The 19171-nt window shown below is 37.6% G+C and overlaps 1 protein-coding gene across 2 annotated transcripts in view; it reads right to left on the minus strand.

Moving 5' to 3' along the window:
- The window catches only part of CSRNP3 (cysteine and serine rich nuclear protein 3), a 232675-nt gene that overhangs the window by 150051 nt on the left and 63453 nt on the right, over positions 1 to 19171 (minus strand). Inside the window, exon 1 of one of the 2 annotated variants that reach the window (XM_066279588.1) lies at positions 5433 to 5539. The exons of the other annotated variant lie outside the window; for it this stretch is intronic. Within the exon in view, the coding sequence (XP_066135685.1) occupies positions 5433 to 5478 (46 nt within the window). The 5' untranslated portion in view covers positions 5479 to 5539. Of the gene's footprint in view, positions 1 to 5432; positions 5540 to 19171 lie in introns of those variants that run through there. 2 annotated transcript variants of the gene reach the window in all.

Here is a 19171-nt window from a genome sequence, read left to right on the forward strand (position 1 = left end):
CAGGCCTTAGAGAGCAGGGAGTGGGGAGAAGCTGACTTCACAGTTAAACATTCGAAGAGGATAAGAAAGAGAATGCCTTGCCCCTCAGTAGAGCAAAGAACCAGAACACAGGCATTAACTATGTTTCCCACAGAATTAAGATAATTTTAAATGCAAAGATAGAGTTTTCTAAGTAAAAGACTTAAACAGAGAACAAGGTGAACATTATAAGCTTCTGTCTCAGAGAGAATATCAACTTAGCCAATACAGTTTACCCTGATGGAAATGCTAAACACTGGGCTACAAACTAAAATTAAAACACCGCTAGTACACTAAATTTAACAATAAAGACAGGGAGTAATTTGCCAGGGCAAACCATTGAAGCAAATAATATAAACAAGTTCAACAGCCTATTCACTGCATTTTAGAAGGAGAAGAGAGGGAGAGCTGGTGGCCGGCCAGCACCCTGCCTCAGCCAGACGGTGCCCTGTGCCCTGGGACAGGGACAGGACGGAGGTGTGGACGGGACAGGACTGTGATTTCATGTCGTATTCCTGGAAGATGGGCTATAGGTCAACTACTTCCGGCATCTCATGTTTTGGGTTTACTGGCATATTATCAACAACTCTGGAGATATCTTAAGTTCAAGAAAGAGGCTTTACCATGCAGATTTAGTCTGATTTCCAGCACTTCTAGCTTTGAGTCAAGTTTGTTATAATTTGCTCTAGCATAGTCTCTAACAGACATTACTAACAAGGGATCAGTCTCATATATATATATATATATATATATGAGCTCAGGTACAAATTAAATTCATTTTTAAATTTTATGCTGATTTTACACCAACCATTCCTATTGTAATTGCTCACCTCTTCCTTACTGTTAACCAAATTGCTATGAGGCAATTACTTGGAGGACCATATAAATTCACATTAGTTCAAGCAAGAAGGTCTTATAAATAAAGTTGTCAAAAAATGTAAAAATCATCATCAAAACGCAGTTATTAAACACCTTATTATATATTAGCTGTGTAAGTCCCACTATAAATTATACTATAGAACAAAGTCTTTGTTTTTACTTTTATTTTTAAGATTTCAGTTATTATTTTAGAGACGAAAGAGAGGAGAGAGAAGGGGGGGAGCAGAAAGCATCAACTCCCATTTATGCTTTGACCAGACAAGCCAGGGGTTTTAAACTGGCAGCCTAAGTGTTCTAGGTTGATGTTTTGTCCACAGTGCCACCACAGGTCAAGCAGAATAAAGTCTTTATTGTCTTAGAGTTTTCAATGAAAGAGATCTAGAAGAGCTATGAAAAATATTCAGAATATACAAGCATTGGAAGAAAATAAGTCTTGATCAAAAAGGTGAGGCTTGACTGACCTGTGGTGGCGCAGTGGATCAAGTGTCAACCTGGAATGCTGAGGTCACCAGTTTGAAACCCCGGGCTTGTCTGGTCAAGGCACATATGGGAGTTGATGCTTCCTGCTCCTTTCCACCTTCTCTCTCTCCCTCCCTCTCTCCCTCTCTCTCTCCCTCTCTCTCTCTCTCTCTGTCTCTCTCTCCTCTCTGAAATGAATAAATAAAATAAAATAAAATTTTATTAGGTGAAGTTTTCATATGATGTCAGCTGAAATATCAGCTTATTTGGGAGTGAGAGAAGAAATGTGGGTGTGTACATGATAAGGGGAAAAAAATCAAGTAGTTTAGCTGTGAAAATTCAATGTCCTAGGTAAATAGGGTGAAGAAAAAAGTGAATTTTTTATTTCTACTTCTCTATGCAGGGTGGGGTGTGGGGGAGCATGTTGGACTTAATATGAAACCAGAATAAAATTGTGCATATTGATCTGTTGGTTTTACTGAAAATACTTGGAGAAACTGCTTGAACTAATCAAAATATCTTATTGTATTATGATTAATGTAAATATAATATAGAGTCCAATGCAAAGAATTGCATGAGTTTCAAAGGAAGAGGACAAGCCTGTGATAAAATTGAAGCCTGCCATAGCTACTTAAGTAACAATTCAGCTCTTCAACCTCCTACCCCATGACTATATTTGCTAGAGTGCATCACTAAGAACATTTGTTCACCAAATTTGGGAAAACCTAACTATATTTGGGGTAGTTATAAAGTAAGAAGTGATAGAAATATTATACATCACAGTTTCTGTTATCTCATAAACTAGTAAGGCAGGTACCTAGCAATGTTGACATATTACTAGATCTTTCACAAATGATGACTGGGTCTCCAAAATAGTATTCACAATGTATTTTCACATTCCAGAAAATGTGTCAAGATTCAATGCAAAGAGAAGTAATTTCATTATTCTTTAATTAAGGGGAGGGGAGACATTTCAACTAAAGCAAAGAATAGAATATCTATTTCTATCCATAGGTGGTGGCGCAGTGGATAGAGCATCGGACTGGGATGCAAAGGACCCAGGTTCGAGACCCTGAAGTCTCCAGCTTGAGCGCGGGTTCACCTGGTTTGAGCAAAAGCTCACCAGCTTGGACCCAAGGTCGCTGGCTCGAGCAAGGGGTTACTCAGTCTGCTGAAGGCCCGCGGTCAAGGCACATATGAGAAAGCAATCAATGAACAACTAAGGTATCGCAATGAAAACCTGATGATTGATGCTTCTCATCTCTCTATTCCTATCTGTCTGTCCCTGTCTATCCCTCTCTCTGACTCTCTCTCTGTCCCTGTAAAAAAAAAAGAGATTATAAAAAAAAATGAAAGCATATCAAGGCAAGACACTAAAGTGGATGTTGCCCTGGAACACGCCACTAATTCATTTCAAAAATAATTCCATAAAATGGCTATTTCAGGCTATATGGAAATAATGAAAGACTAGGCATGCTCTATCTTCCTTAAGAGTCATGAAAGAAGAGACAGAATGGAAATGGTGCAGTGGATGAGTGGCAGAGAACACAAGGATAACTATTTTATGAAGAATATGGAAAAGTAGAGGCAGCTAATATCATCTTCAGAGAAGTGAGAATACTAGTGAGAGGAGTAAAGTTATCACTGGAAATTGGAATCCCAGAGCCGCAAAATGGCCTATCCCACTTTTCTCTGACTGGTTTTGGGGGGGGGGGAGTAACACAATTAGAGGCAGTATGATATATAATGATAATAATAAAAGAAATTGAACAATGCACCATGGGATTCCCAAACAGGAAGAGCTTAATTAACTGGATTTCTCTCGGGGGTGTTTGTATTTATAGACATTTCTACAGTATTGAAGGAAAGGTTTTGCCCTTTGAAGGCACTACAACCACCACCACTGACAAGAGTGGTGCTGGAGCAGTGCGTCCTCAATAGTAACACTAAGAAGGAAGGTGGGCTCCATCCTCTTCCTTGATTCTCAAACATTCTACTATTGCTTTTCTCACTCTTTCCCAAAAGCTTAAGGGAAAGAAGATCTGTGGTTTCCTCGAGGCAGAAGCTATTTCTTCCTCACTTCCAGTTCTCAGTGCCTTTGCCCATGGGGGACAATAAGTACTTTTTGAATTGAACAAATCAAAAATCAGAATGGAAGGTGAGTAGCAGTTTTAGGTCTTAAGTTTAACTAAGGTGACAGAAGCAAACTCTTTGATCAATCAGAAGAGAAGAAAACAGAAAGGGGAGGGATGGAGGAAATAAAGCAAAAGAAAGAAATGAGGACACATTAAGAAGGCACAGGAAGTTCTGAGTGAGTGACATTATGGTTATTGTTTTGAGGTAGCATAAATAAAATGTTAAAAAAAAAGTATAGTTTCCTAAGAGAAAATGTTACATCCTGAATAATTGCCCAAAAATTCATAACAGATGAGTTTAGTGTTAGTAATAATAATTTTTTTACATTTATGCTTATAAGGTTGACAGAAGGTATTAATTGTTGATATTACAAGTCATTATTTCAGCCTGACCAGGAGGTGGCGCAGTAGATAGAGCGTCAGAGTGGGACGCGGAGAACCTAGGTTTGAAACCTCGAGGTCACCAGCTTGAGCTCGGGCTCATCTTTTGAGCAAGGCTCGCCAGCTTGAGCCCAAGGTCACTGGCTTGAGCAAGGGGTCACTTGGTCTGCTGCAGTCCCCAGTCAAGGCACATATGAGAAAGCAATCAATAAACAACTAAGTTGCCGCAACAAAGAATTGATGCTTCTCATCTCTCTCCCTTCCTTTCTGTCTGTCCCTATCTGTCTCTCTCTCTCTCTGTCTCTGTCACACACACACAAAAAAAACAAACAAAAAAACAAGTCAGTCTTTCAGCTACTCATGATACAATGTTGATGTGAAAAAGCAGATAAAGGTCATTCATTGTCGATCTAGGAACCAGGGATATTTTCATTTGGTTTTTCACTATGTAATGGAAAATGGAAGGTGCGATTTCTGGCATTAGGGTTGTTGGGTCTCCTGTCATTCAGTTTGAATATATTTGCCATGGAGCCAACAAATACCTAAAACTATGTATTCCGGAGGTTGGGATCTGTTATCCAGTTGACAGTAAAAAAGCTTCTTCCCTTATTTTCCCCCTTTGCCATAAATAAGAAAAAGCAACATGGAGTTGAATGGGTCAGTAACAGTCAAGGTTATTATCCACCATCTTTTTCTCCTGACTTTTGAAGAAGTTGATTTCTCTTCTGCCCTGAGCAGCAGGACAGGGAGACCATGTGAAAAACAGAGATAGGGGCTTCCACGGTGGTTTTTTGGAGAGTCCATTGAGACAGAGAGAGGAAAGGGACGGCAGATTTCCCTGTTTGATGTTTTTGTTGTTGTTTGTGAGAGAAACAGAGAGAGGGACAGAGAGATAGAAGGGAGAGAGATAAGAAGCATCAATTCTTTGTTGCAGCTTCTTAGTTGTTCATTGATTGCTTTCTCGTACGTGTCTTGATGGCAGGGCTGCTACAGCAGAGCGATAAACCCCCTGCTCAAGCCAGTGACCTTGGGCTCAAGCCAGGGACCTTGGGTTTCAAGCCAGCAGACTTTTGGGCTCAAGCCTGTGACCATGGGGTCATGTCCATGATCCTGTGCTTAAGCCAGTGACCCCACACTCAAGCCAGGTGAGCCTGCGCTTAAGCAGGTGACCTTGGGCTTTGAACCTGGGTCCCCTGGGTCCTAGGCCCACGTTCCATCCACTGTGCCATCGCCTAGTCAGGCTGATGGTTTGTTTTATATTTCCTGCTTTCAGTTTCCCTTCAGGGTCTACCATACATCTGATATGATCCAGAAACAATGGCTACAGCCAGAGAAACAGTATATGGTCTTATAGCAGATCTTAATACATATTAATTAAAATTAAGGCACAATGTTTTTTCACTATGGAATTAAAAACACAATTTAAAATCTTATTCTCTTGTGATATACATTTACTGTGTCTGTTCAATATCTGATACACATGAAAGGACTGCATTGCATGGTTAAACAAAACTTAGGGGAGGATGAGCAGATACTGCCGGAACTTGCATCAATCATTACCTGTGTCTCTGTGGCAGAGTCCAAGCTCAAATAACCTTACACGCATTTCTGTTCATCATAATGAATTGAAGGGCTCAGCATATGTTTAACATGGGACACTCTAGAAACTCTAAGAATAATTTCATAAAGGTGACGTCAAAAAACACCTAGAAAAAAATGCAGAAGTCTTAAAGACATTAAAGTCATTATCTGTCACCTGATGGTACAAATATTTTAAGTGATAAGTATAGTTTTCATGTGTTCACTGGATATTGGCAGGCTCATTACCAGCTGGAATTATGTGAAAAACATATTCACCTGAAATTTAGAGAGACATTGTGGAAATCTCAGTCAACTGATTCTGAAGGAAGAAGTAAAATGCACACTCAATGCGCTTTAAAGGAAACTGTTTACGCGCGATTAATAATAAATAAACACAAGTAATTTGAGGTCATTTTAAAACTTTGAGGCTGTCTGTCCTAAACTAACATTAGAACAACAACAGCACTACTACCACTTGACAAGCAACTAGAATACATGGTACTTTGTATTTGAACAAATGCTCAGAAAGCTTGTTGACTTAGTTGGTTAAAAAGTAATTAAAATGAATTTTGGAAGCATATTATTGGCACAGAAATGTGCAGATACCCTGAAGTTCAAAACCAGATTGTGCTTTTCATCTCTATTGCTAACCTGAGGAAATCAATTGAAAATAAAATCAGGGATCTATGGATGAGTGAATATCTGACTTAACAATTTAACATGCAAACTTTTCTGAGGAGTCCTAGTTTCATGGGAAACAGAAACTTTCAAATGTTACCAATTCCAGTAATGTCTAGGCTGACTATATTATTAAAGCAACTGTGTAAATATGTATCATTCTGTCAGCTTCTCATGTGGGTTTTATAACATCAGCCTCACCACACTTAATTCAATGCCTTTCATCTGGTGGGTGCTCTGTGTATGTTTGCTATTGATAATGATGACAGTCATCCAAGCCATGATCTCATTTTCCAGGCTGTGATCTCCTCTTCACTGCCACGTTCCTCTCTGGGCCTGCAAGGTTTTAATTCTCTCTTGTCAGAGCAATAAACCTGTCATTGTGATCAGGTCAGACATAAAATTCTCCAAGGCCAGCACACAAATGTCTTCTCCTGCATGCAAGCTTGCCTCATTCCTGATTCTACCCTTGATAACAGGAAGGCCATCTTGTATATCATCCGTCCATTTGCAGACCAAATGGTCTACAAAGACAGGGCATCTAAATTTTGCCAAGTTTATTTTGCAGTCCAGTGTCTGGTTCATGATTAAGGCAGAGACAACAAATATTCTTCCTCAACAGCAGGAAGAATAGACTTTTTCTTACCTTTCAAAACAGATTATTACAGAGTTTTAAACTGTGAGTCAGAAGAAAAGGTATCAAGAGCATTTATAACAGACCTGGTCCCCAAAATAAAACTCTTCATGAAGCTCCAAACATGTTTCTCTTCTTATGCCTATGAGAAATATGCACCTAAATACTTAAGTGTTTTTCTTTTACTTAACAATATGTTAAAGCCTGACCTGTGGTGGCGCAGTGGATAAAGCGTCGACATGGAACACTGAGGTCACCGGTTCAAAACCCTGGGCTTGCCTGGTCAAGGCACATATGGGAGTTGATGCTTCCTGCTCCTCCCTCCCCCTTTTCTCTCTCTCTCTCTCTCTCTCTCTCTCTCTTTCTCACTCTCTCTCCTCTCTAAAAATTAATAAAAAAATAAAAATAAAAAACCCCAGTATGTTAGATTTTAACAATTTTACTTATACTTCTAAAAATACACTTTACTCATTTAAATATAAAAGTCCAAAATGTACCAAAAAGCTTTTAAACATAATCCAATGAGTGTTTTCAATTTGTACCATATTATATAGTATTATTCTTACTGTATCAAGAGATAAGCTAGGCCTCAGGTATAAAATAAGGTAAATTTTGAATGATACCTTATTCAAAATTTTTTATGGAAAACTCAATGTTTTGGGTGTCTCCAATGTAGCTTTTCACTGTGTGTTAGATATACTTGCTCTAATAATTTGTGTTATGGAAATATGATTTTAGTATATGAGAAGCACACCATAATCCCACATCAGTAAGGATAGCTAGCATTACCAGGTGTATTATTATATTAATAATATGAGATAATTATTTACAGAAAAATAAAATTATTTTGCCATTTTCTTTTTTTACTTAATATTTATTTGACTTTTTTCCAGGTCAGTGTAAATTACAACTATCTCAGTCTTTTACTAAATAATTTATGATAACCCTTTATATGAATTTACTGTAATTTATTAAGTTAATACCTTATTGACAGGTATTTGGAAGGTGTCTGATTTTTTTTTTTACCCTTAATCAATTATTTATTGACATCCTTTAGGCTGCTGTATCCGTGTCTTTAGAACAGCTTCAGAGAGGTAGAACTTTCAAGGGAACTAATATTTTAATAAATATTACCAAAGAGTACCCTCAAAGGTATTGCAAAGAATTTGCACATCTACAATATATAAGAAAATTTGCCCCAGACACTGTCAGTGTTTTTAAAATCATGCAATAATAACTTTTTAAAACTGGGGTAGCAAACTTAGGTGACCTCAGGGCCTGATAGATAACTAAATAAGTGAAATAAGAACATAGTAAGAAAATGGGTAGTAGAAATTCAGCAAATGTAATTAAAAAGATCTGTGATGGCCAAACCAAACATCTTCCAGCAGCTAGTTTTCAGGCCTTGTCTAAATGCAATACACCTAGTTTTGTCCTTTCATTTTAAAGCACAAGTGTTTCTTTACTAGGAAAAATAGTGCAACTTTTGATGAGATCTTTAATTTTATTACGTACATCTTGTTATTATCTTATTTTTTTTTCTTTATATATCTTTCAAATTTTACAGTTATGAGAACACTCATTCTTGCTTCGGTTTAAGATTCATTGTATCCTGTATCAATTTTATCAACACAAATCTTCTATCACAGGTATGTTGACAACAAATAATATTGTCTTATATTCTAACGATAAACTAACTAATTTTCTAATTCTTGTTAGGTTAATGTAAATAAAGCCTTCAACTATAAACACAAAATTATTTAAAACTCTTATTATTCACCTATCAGTAACAAAGAAAAATAAATGAAAATATACTACCTGTTCTAAATAAATGCAACATCCTGCTAAGATTTATATTTAACCTAGTAAGACATCTTTCAGAAGAAAAAAAATAATTCCATTATTTTTATTTGACAATAAACAGAAGAGGCAAATTCTATTTTCCTTTTGATAATTTAATAGTGGTTACCTTGTGGTCTGTGAGGAAGGGTGAAGTCCACTGAAAAAATTAGTGTTGCTACCCTTTTTCTAGTCCCCACTGCATCAATAAAACCTCTGGAAGTTTCAACAGAGTTGCACAATGAAAACGTGAGGCTGCTTGGCCCCTTTTAACACTTCTTATGTCCTTTAACTTTATGAGACAGACTGTCACGTAGAGATGGCTAAGTGAAGGGATCCCATTGCTAGGAACTGCATTGAAAAGTGGATTTCAAGGTAGAATAGTTTCTCAGGCTGAGATGAGAATGATGATGATTAGAAAAGAATCTGCAAATGAGACGGCTGTTATTCTTTTTTTTTTTTTTTTTGCATTTTTTTTTTCTGAAGCTGGAAACAGGGAGAGACAGTCAGACAGACTCCCGCATGCGCCCGACCGGGATCCACCCGGTACGCCCACCAGGGGGCGACGCTCTGCCCACCAGGGGGCGATGCTCTGCCCATCCTGGGCGTCGCCATGTTGCGACCCTCCTGGGTGTCGCCATGTTGCGACCAGAGCCACTCTAGCGCCTGGGGCAGAGGCCACAGAGCCATCCCCAGTGCCCGGGCCATCTCTGCTCCAATGGAGCCTTGGCTGCGGGAGGGGAAGAGAGAGACAGAGAGGAAGGCGCGGCGGAGGGTGGAGAAGCAAATGGGCGCTTCTCCTATGTGCCCTGGCTGGGAATCGAGCCCGGGTCCTCCGCACGCTAGGCCGACGCTCTACCACTGAGCCAACCGGCCAGGGCGAGACGGCTGTTATTCTATTTGCACTTTTGTATATACGTCGACTGTTACTTATGTCACATTTCTTTCTTTACAGACCTAAAATAAATAAAATATCTACAAATGAAATAAAGCATAAAATTTCAGCCAATTTTCCTACTTTTAATAATTTATATTGTATTTAACAAAAAGATAATGTCACCACCTCTGCTGGCTGTAGAAGAAATAGTTATATGATAGTGACAACTGGAAATTAAACCTATGTTTAAGACAATTCCTTAAGTGTTTACATTCCAAATATATTATTCTGTTTTGAGAAATCATTTTGATCAATAAACTTTCATTTTTTTTTTTTTTTTTTTTTGGACAGATACAGAGAGAGAGAGAGTCAGAGAGAGGAACAGATAGGGACATACAGGAAGAAAGAGAGGCTAGAAGCATCAATTTTTCATTGTGGCTCCTTAGTTGTTCATTGATTGCTTTCTCATATGTACCTTGATGGGGGGGGGGGGCTGCAGCAGAGCGACTGACCCCTTGCTCAAGCCAGTGACCTCAGGTTTTTGAACCTGGGTTCTCTGTATCCCAGTCCAATGCTCCATCCACTGTGCCACTGCTTGGTTAGGCTTAAAATATTTTTAAAGGTGTTCTGAAACAGGTTCTGTTAGTCTTATTTTTTCTTAATATATGAGGCCATGTGAGATATATCTTATAATATATTCATTTTCTTAGATTCTTAAAGGTAATTATAAGATAAAAATAACATTGTTTTAGGAAACGTATGTTTAAGACAAAATTGCCAAGGCTAACAGGAATGTTTAAATGTTTGTATTTGGCTTGATATTAAAAACCTAAAGAAACAACCAAATTGAAATCTGCTCTGCTTAGCCCTGGCCAGATAGCTCTGTTGGTGAGAGCATCATTCAGCTGAGCAGAGGTTGCAGGTTCGATCCCTGGTTAAGCACATACAGGAAGAGATCGATGTTTCTCTCTCTCTCTCCCTCTCTCCTTCTTTCCTCTCTTTCTAAAATAAATCAATAAATACAATAAAAATAAAGTCTTCCCTGCTTAAACAAAGGGCAGGAAAACAGGGCTATAATAATTTATAAGCAAAGCCCTGCCCAGGTGGCTTGGTTGGTTAGAGCCTCATCCTGAAGTACAGAGGTTGCCAGTTTGATCCCTCATCAGGGCACATATAGAGACAGATTGATGTGCCTATCTCTCCCTTCCACTCTCACCAAAATCAATAAATAAAAGTTAAAAAAAATATAAGCAAAGAAATCCAAGAGGACCTTCTAATTCATCTCGTCCATAACATTAAAAAAAAAACTAATTAGAAAACTATTTTTTCATTATCTGGTGATATTTTTTTTGAGATATATACTTTCAATCTTTACCCTGAAAACAACACCAAAACAATGCATAAATACTTTATTCATTCATGTATACCTATTTGTCCTTATAAAAATCATAAAGATGACTTCTCTTTATATTTTTCCTACATTCTTTATCTGGAATTATAGACAACTTTTATTAAATATAGGAGAGTCATTCACTGTAAGATAATTAAACTTATTTGAATGGAATTGTTCTGGTTTAGACTTCTGGCCCTTCTATCAGATTAGTAGTAGAACTAATTGCCAGATATCCCAGCGCTATACATACTGGGTAGCACCTTGTATAGAAGTAATTTTTAAAAGACGAGTTCTGAGGTTTTAGAATTAGGTCAATAAATATACTCTCTCCACAAAATTGTATTAGCTTTGAAAATGTATACTCCCTTTTATGAATCCTCATAGATCTTCTAATCTATGACAATGTTGTATTTTTGGCTCTCTTAGAAAACTATAAGCATGTATCTGTTCTTATTCCTCACTGTTTAAAACAATTAGCAATCATTGAATTACATTAAATTATTCCTCTATTGCTTTTTTTCCTAAAATTCCCTTTAACACTTATACACATCAAGTTTAGTAAGTGAAAGATAATTTTCCAACTTAATCCAAATTTTACATCACTCACAGCTAATTTCATAAACCTGAATAAGAATTTAATCAAATTTAATCTCAATTAAACTCAACAAAGTCTCTGTATGCCCAATGCTTTGCTATATGCTCTGGATAAATAAGCCATATTCTTTGCCCTCTGAAGCTTTGGTGTGATAGTCTCCAAGCACTTAAATTATACATTCCAGTAAAAAATGTTTTTAAATGTACTCCTATATATGTATGTATGTACTTATATATAATATAATGTGTTACTGTAAAAATATATTATCCTTTTTCTTTTTTTATGATAGAGACAGAGAGAGAGTCAGAGAGAAGGGCAGATAGGGACAGACAGACAGGAAGGAAGAGTGACGAGAAGCATCAATTCTTTGTTGTGGCTCCTTAGTTGTTCAATAATTGCTTTCTCATATGTGCCTTGACCAGAGTGATACAGCAGAGCGAGTGACCCCTGGCTCAAGCCAGTGACTTTGGGCTGAAGCCAGGGACCCTAGGCTTCAAGCCAGAGACCTTTAGGCTCAAGCCAGCAACCATGAGGTCATGTCTATGATCCCACACTCAAGTTAGTGACCCCATGCTCAAGCTGGTGGCCTTGGGGTTTCAAACCTGTGTCCTCTGTGTCCTAGTCCAACACTCTATCCACTGCACCACCACCTGATCAGGCATAACTATATTATCAAACTATAAGACTACTTAAACATTGAAGTTAGAAATGATGAAGAACATAACATAAATATAAATACCAATATTTTTACTTTACTTCTCAAAAGATATTCTTGTTTACCCCCACATGTTATATGCATTATACTTTGGAGGTCACTGGTCTTGTAGGGATGATAACATACTAATAGATAATTTTAATAGAGTGATCACTTATGTCATAAACAGTAAATGTAAGATGCTAAAACATAGAAAGAGCTCAGAAAAGACTTCTGGAGGCAACTCTCAACTTTCAATATGAAGAGACAGTTGTCTTTGAGTGGTGAACTCATGATGCAATATAAAGATGATGTATTATAGAACTGTACACTTGAACTCTATTTAATTTTACTAATTATTGTCTCCCCAGTAAATTTAATAAAATTAAAAATAGAGATGATTTAGTGAAGCAAAGAAAAGGGAGGGAGGGATGAAAAGAAGGGCATCTATTTAAAGGTACAAAGGTATGAAACCAAAGGGGGTGATGACAACAGAGTTCAGGATTGATGAAATGTAGAATCAGGGTTAAGCATAGTGAGCAAAGATGCTAAAGAAGAATGCGGAAGGCATGTAATTGAGACAATAGCTTGAATCTGATTAATGTATAGGAAGTCTGAAGAATGTTAAAAGAGTAAATGAAGGTCATGTTCAGATATTTGTTTTAGATTGAGCCTTCTGACAGCTGTACTGAGGATGGATTTGAAGGGACACAAATAGAGTCAGGGAAACTCATCAGCAGGCTATCACTTTATCCAGGCGAGAGATGAAGAGCATCAGAATCAAAGTGGTGCTAGTGACAATACAGCTCCCAGGAAGGGATGAAAAGTAGCATGAGGAAAAAACTCAGTAGAATGTGGTCATGATTTTCTAGAAGTGAGAGAGAAAAAAAAATCATCGTAGTTACTTTGCAGCATCCTGAAGTAGACAGCTGGCTACTTTTAATACAGATGGTGAACAGAGTAGTAGGAAAAGACTTGGAGCAGAGAGGAGTTAAGCCGATTTTTAAAAATTAAAATTTACATAAAATTTATAAATGTTTAGAAATATATTAAAAATCACTTGCCATTTCACTTTTAAAAGGTAAGCAAAGAAAAAAATAATACCTCACAGACACTGACAACAGTGTGGAGATTACAGGAAGGAAGAGAGGGAGAGGAAGGTAAAGAGGATAAGGGGGGAAATAGGAGAAGACTGCCTTGGTTTGGTGTGGTGAACACACAATACAATATACAGACAATGTATTATAGAATTGTTCGGTAATATAATTTTATTAACCAGTGTCACCCTACTAAATTCAATAAATAAAAAATTTTTAAGATTTTATTTATTGATTTTACAGAAAGGAGAAAGAGAGAGAGAGACAGAGACAGAGAAAGAAAGGGCGAGAGGAGAAGTAAGCATCAACCTGAAGTTGCTTCTTGTACATGCCTTGACCAGGCAAGCCTGGGGTTTTGAACCGGAGACCCCAGCATTCCAAGTCAATGCCTTATCCACTGCATCACTACAGGTCAGGCTATATCTACTTTTTTTGATAAAGTATCTAAATATTAGAAAGTTAATAATTTACCTAAATCCTTAGAGAAGTGGAGAAGGAATTCCATCCTTAAAAATGATGCTGTCAGCATGCTACATTATTTCTCTAAGTTTTATACATTTATATGCTATCACAAATCAAATATCTTTAATTATTAGTTATGTTGAACATTTTCTTTCAAGTTTAGAGTTCACCAGAAACTCATAAATAGTTTCCATGAGGCCTAAGCGATGAAGTGTATATTTTCTTAGTGATAACTAACAACTCTCTATATTTTAATAATATTGACTATTTGTATTTTACATATGCAGTGAATATGTTTTCAAATCTTTTTCTTATTTAAGCTAAATTTGGGGTATTTTCTAATACAAATTTTCCAATCAAAATCTCAGTAAGTTATTTTGGAGATATCAAAGAGCTGATTCTAAAGTTTATAGGGCAAGGCAAAATAATTAGAATACTAAGACACTTTTTAAAAAGAAGAGGACACACACTATCTGATCTTAAAACTATATTAATCAAGACAGTGTGATAATGGGGAAAAGTATAAACACATAGAGCAATGGTACACATGAAAGATATAGACCCACTCAAATATGACTGATTTATGACAAAGGTGCAGAAGCAATTTAATAAAGAAAAAACAGTCTTTTAAAAGAGTGATGGAACAGCTGGATGTCTATATGCAAAAGATTAAACTTCATTCTCTTACCTTATACAAAACTTTACTCAAAATAAATCATATATCTAAGTGTAAAATATTAAAATTATACAACATTTAGAAGGAAAGTATGTAAAAATGTTTGTGATTTTGAGAGTTCAGCTAAGAGCCATTAGATACAACACCAAAACCAATACCCATAAGGAGAAATAATTTGATAACTATTATTACATTTATTCTGTGAAAATAGCCAAGAAGACAAAAAACATGCCACAGATAAGGAAAGAAGATTTTTTTGCACATTTCCCAGAAGACTTTTATCCAGAATATTTATAAAGAACTCATAAAACTCAACAATATAAAACAACTCAATAAAAAATTGGTGCAAAGAAAAATACACAAAGAAGAGCTCTTAAAACTCACCAAAAAGGCCCTGGCCAGTTGGCTCAGTAGTAGAGTGTCGGCCTGGCATGCAGGAGTCTTGGGTTTGATTTCCAGCCAGGGCACACAGGAGACGCGCCCATCTGCTTCTCCACCCCTCCCCCTCTCCTTCCTCTCTGTCTCTCTCTTCCCCTCCCGCAGCCAAGGCTCCATTGGAGCAAAGTTGGCCCAGGCGCTGAGGATGGCTCTGTGGCCTCTGCCTCAGGCGCTAGAATGGCTCTAGTTGCAACAGAGCGACGCCCCAGATGGGCAGAAGATCGCCCCCTGGTGGGCATGCCGGGTGGATCCCAGTCGGGTGCATGCGGGAGTCTGTCTGACTGCCTCCCCATTTCCAACTTCAAAAAAAAAAACAAACAAAAAAAACAACTCACCGAAGCCTGACCAGGCGGTGGTGCAGTGGGTAGGGTGTCGGACTGGGATGTGGAAGACTCAGGTTCGAGACCCTGAGGTCTCCAACTTGAGCATGGGCTCATCTAGTTTGAGCAAGGCTCACCAGCTTGAGTCCAGGGTCACTGGCTTGAGCAAGGGGTCACTTGGTCTGCTGTAGCCCCCACCCCCCCATCAAGACATGTATGAAAAATCAATCAATGAACAACTAAGGATCCACAATGAAGAATTGATTTTTCTCATCTTTTTCACTTCCTGTCTGTCCCTCTCTCTGACTCTCCCTGTCTCTGCCACAAAATAAATAAATAAATAAAAACCCCCACAAAACTCACCAAATAAAATAATTAAAACTGGGTGAAAGACACATCATCAAAGAAGCTGTACAGAAGAAAACTAAGTATAAAAAAAGATGTTCCACATCGTATGTCATCAGGAAAATGCAAAATAATCAATGAGATGCAACTACACACCTATTAGAATGGCTCAAATCCAAAACACTGACAATGTTAAATTTGCAGAAGATGTGGGGCAAGAGGAACTCTCCTTTGTTGCTGGGAGGAGTACAAAATGGTACAGGTAATTTGGAAGACAGTTTGGTGGTTTCTTACAAAACTAAAGATAATCTTACCGGATGACTTACCAATTGTGTATCCAACCAAGAGAGTTGAAAACTACATCCATGTAAAAATCTGCACATGACTGTTTCTAAAAACTTTATTTATAACTGCCATAAATTAAAGCAACCAAAATCTTCTTCAGTAGGAGAATGGATAAATAAGTGGTACATCCAGATAATGAAATATTTTTTAGCACTAAGAAAAATGGGGAGGGTATAGAAGGGAATAAATGGTGATGGATGAAGACTTGACTTGAAGGAGTGAACACACAATATGGTGTCCAGAGATGTGTTATAGTATTGGGCACTGGAAGCCTGTATAATTATGTTAACTAGTGTCATCTCAATAAAATCAACCAATATAAAAAAGAAATAAGAAAAAATGGGCTACCAAGCCACTAAAAGACATGCAGCAACCAATGCAAATGAAAGAAGTCAATCTGAGAAGGCTATATACTATATGATTCCAAGTATACGATATTCTGGAAAATACAACAATATGGAGACAGTAAAAGAACAGGTCTTGCCAGGGGTTAGAGTATAGAAAGGAGGGATGAGTAGGTAATAACCAAAGAATTTTTAGGGCAGTGAAAATACTCTGTATTAATACACTACAATGGTGAATACATGCCATTTACTCTAAATTCACCTAAACCCGTAGAATGTGCAACACCAAGAGTGAACTCTAAGGTACAGTATGATGCATCAATATAGGTTTAGGTTCATCAATTGTAACAAATATACCCCTCTTGTGGGCAATATTGATAATGAGGGAAGCTAGACATGAGTGGGAATGAAGAATATATGGAAAATCTCTGTACTTTCTTCTGTGTTGTACTGTAATATATAATTCTGTAGCTTAATGGAAGAAAAGGTTTAGAGTCATTGCCATCTATGCTAATGATAAAGTCATAAGAGTGCCACTGTTTAATCAGGAAGAGCAGGGAGAACAAATGAACAATAAGCTTAGGGAAAATCTCTAGGAAGTCATCTGAGCAAAAGTAAAACATCAAGAAATTTTGTGGGCATGTTATTAGACCTATAGTGTGATTATTGTTTTCAATTAGCTGACTCCACTCATTCCTATTAACTATCGCCACCTAATCATATCTGAGTTTGTGATTCATGACTCTCTGAAAGAACAGAAAAGAAGAGCCTGTGAAAGAGGACTTTACCAAAGGGTGTGCAAGGTGTAAAGGAAGCCAAGAGGGAGAGATGTCACAACAGCTTGGGGAGTGAAAGAAAAAAATTGAAGTTAACCGAGTCCAATACCACTGAGAGAACCAGTCAAGATAAGGCCTGCAGGTCACCTGTGCCTTTAGAGAGAGCATGCTCTGTTAAATGGGGTTAGAAATCAGATCACACTCTGCTAAGAAGTAACTGAATCTTAGAAATGGGAGATAATGCTTGCAGACTGCTGCTATGGAGAGTTTGAATGAGCTGTAGAAGAGAGAAATTAAATGGCAGTGGCAGTCAAATCTAGTGAAGAGAGAGGTCAGTTTGTTTTTGTTCGTTGATTTATTTTTCTGAATAAAAGTTTGAAGAATGTGTAGAGGTTGAAGAAAAAGGGCCAGCAAAGAAGAAAAACATTTTAGATAAAGGACAAAAAGAAAAATAACTAATGGCACAAACCTCGGCATCAGTGATAGGGAATAATATCAAATACAGCCTTTGCCTTCAATAGCAGAAAGGACTCCTGATCCTTTAAGATTGTTGGAAAGAAAGTAAGAACGTTGTTAGATGTAGCCGTTTGATATTGGAGAGGATTGCGAGGATGTACAAGTAGTTTGCCCACAATGACCTCAATTTTCTGGTTAAAATAGCAGGTGCACTGAGAGCGAAGGAGAGAGACTGTACGGCTTAAGTAGAGTGATAAACTTCTGAAAGAGTGGTTGACCACAGTCAGAGGGAAAAGATTAGTGGATGCTATTGAGGGGCTGACTCAGATTAGAAAACCATAAATCTGCAGAGTGGTATGATTTCCTCTTACAGTACTCAATGTGCCTGGATATAAGAAAAGAAAAGATTCACTATAGTTTGAATTCAAAGTTGCATGTATAATATAATGCAAGAAAGGACAGGCTGTAGAAATGTAGAGACTTGTGTTCAAGCTAAACTCAGCAAGACCTGGAGAACATGGACAGATTCAAGTTTCACTGAATTAGAAGAAAACATAAAGAGCAAAAGATTTCATTTCATTTGTAACCTAACATCATTTCTGACTTTAATCTTATGAGTTTATTTTATGGTAAACCTTTTCCCTAATTTCATACTGATTTTATATTCACTCTTATTATTTTGTAAGGCACATCTTAGATACAAAATCAGGTATAAGCAAATAAAAGGAAATTAAGAAAAGCCAGATGGTAAAACAGAGGTTAGTATCAACTTAACAAGGGAGGCTGGAACTTGAAGTGTCCTAGTTGTTTTAATTGAGAGTAAGCATCTTAGAAGGAGTTGTGGTTGATAAGAAGTGAACATTCATTGAGGTTGTGGAAATTAGGGTATAATGGTGGCTCTCATCTTGAGATCATTTTGTCCTGAAGTGACACTGGACAAGTTTAGAAGCATTTTGGTTTTCATAACTGGACAGTGGAGCAGTACTGACTTGTAGTGCCAGGGATGCTGCTGAACATCCTACAATCCACAGGACAGCTCCCACAACAAAGGACCATCTGAACAAAACATCAGTAGTACTCAGGTTGAGGAATCTGGATTCGATAAATTTAAGAACTATGGAAGATTTCTGAGAATGGCCAGAAATCATCTAGAGCAGTGGTCCCCAACCTTTTTTGGGCCACGGACCGGTTTAATGTCAGAAAATATTTTCACGGACCAGCCTTTAGGGTGGGACGTTTAAATGTATCACGTGACCGAGACAAGCATCAACAGTGAGTCTTAGACAGATGTAACAGAGAGAATCTGGTCATTTTTTAAAGAACAAAACATCATTCAGACTTAAATATAAATAAAACGGAAATAATGTAAGTTATTTATTCTTTCTCTGTGGACCGTTACCAAATGGCCCACGGACCAGTACCAGTCTGCAGCCTGGGGGTTGGGGACCACTGATCTAGAGAACCACTGAAAAAGGAAGAGGAGGAGGAAGAACCCAGGGCATCAGTGTGCCAGTAATGTGAGAGTTAAAGATATATATTTGTGGGTGAAAGTTTCTAAGAGAAAGGAAGAGTCATTGTTTGGAGGAGTCCATAAATAACTGGATTTGCAAATAATTTCTGTGTTTAGCTTTTTGTAAAGCAAACATAGGAAGAATGAGAGGAAGGGCACTTAGGGAAAGCATATGCTTTTGAAAAGTCATGTCTCAGTTACCCAGAAACAAGAGTTTCTAGTACTTTCCATAAGAGTTT

Source organism: Saccopteryx bilineata, chromosome 5 (assembly GCF_036850765.1).
Source record: "Saccopteryx bilineata isolate mSacBil1 chromosome 5, mSacBil1_pri_phased_curated, whole genome shotgun sequence".
Classification (NCBI taxonomy): domain Eukaryota; kingdom Metazoa; phylum Chordata; class Mammalia; order Chiroptera; family Emballonuridae; genus Saccopteryx; species Saccopteryx bilineata.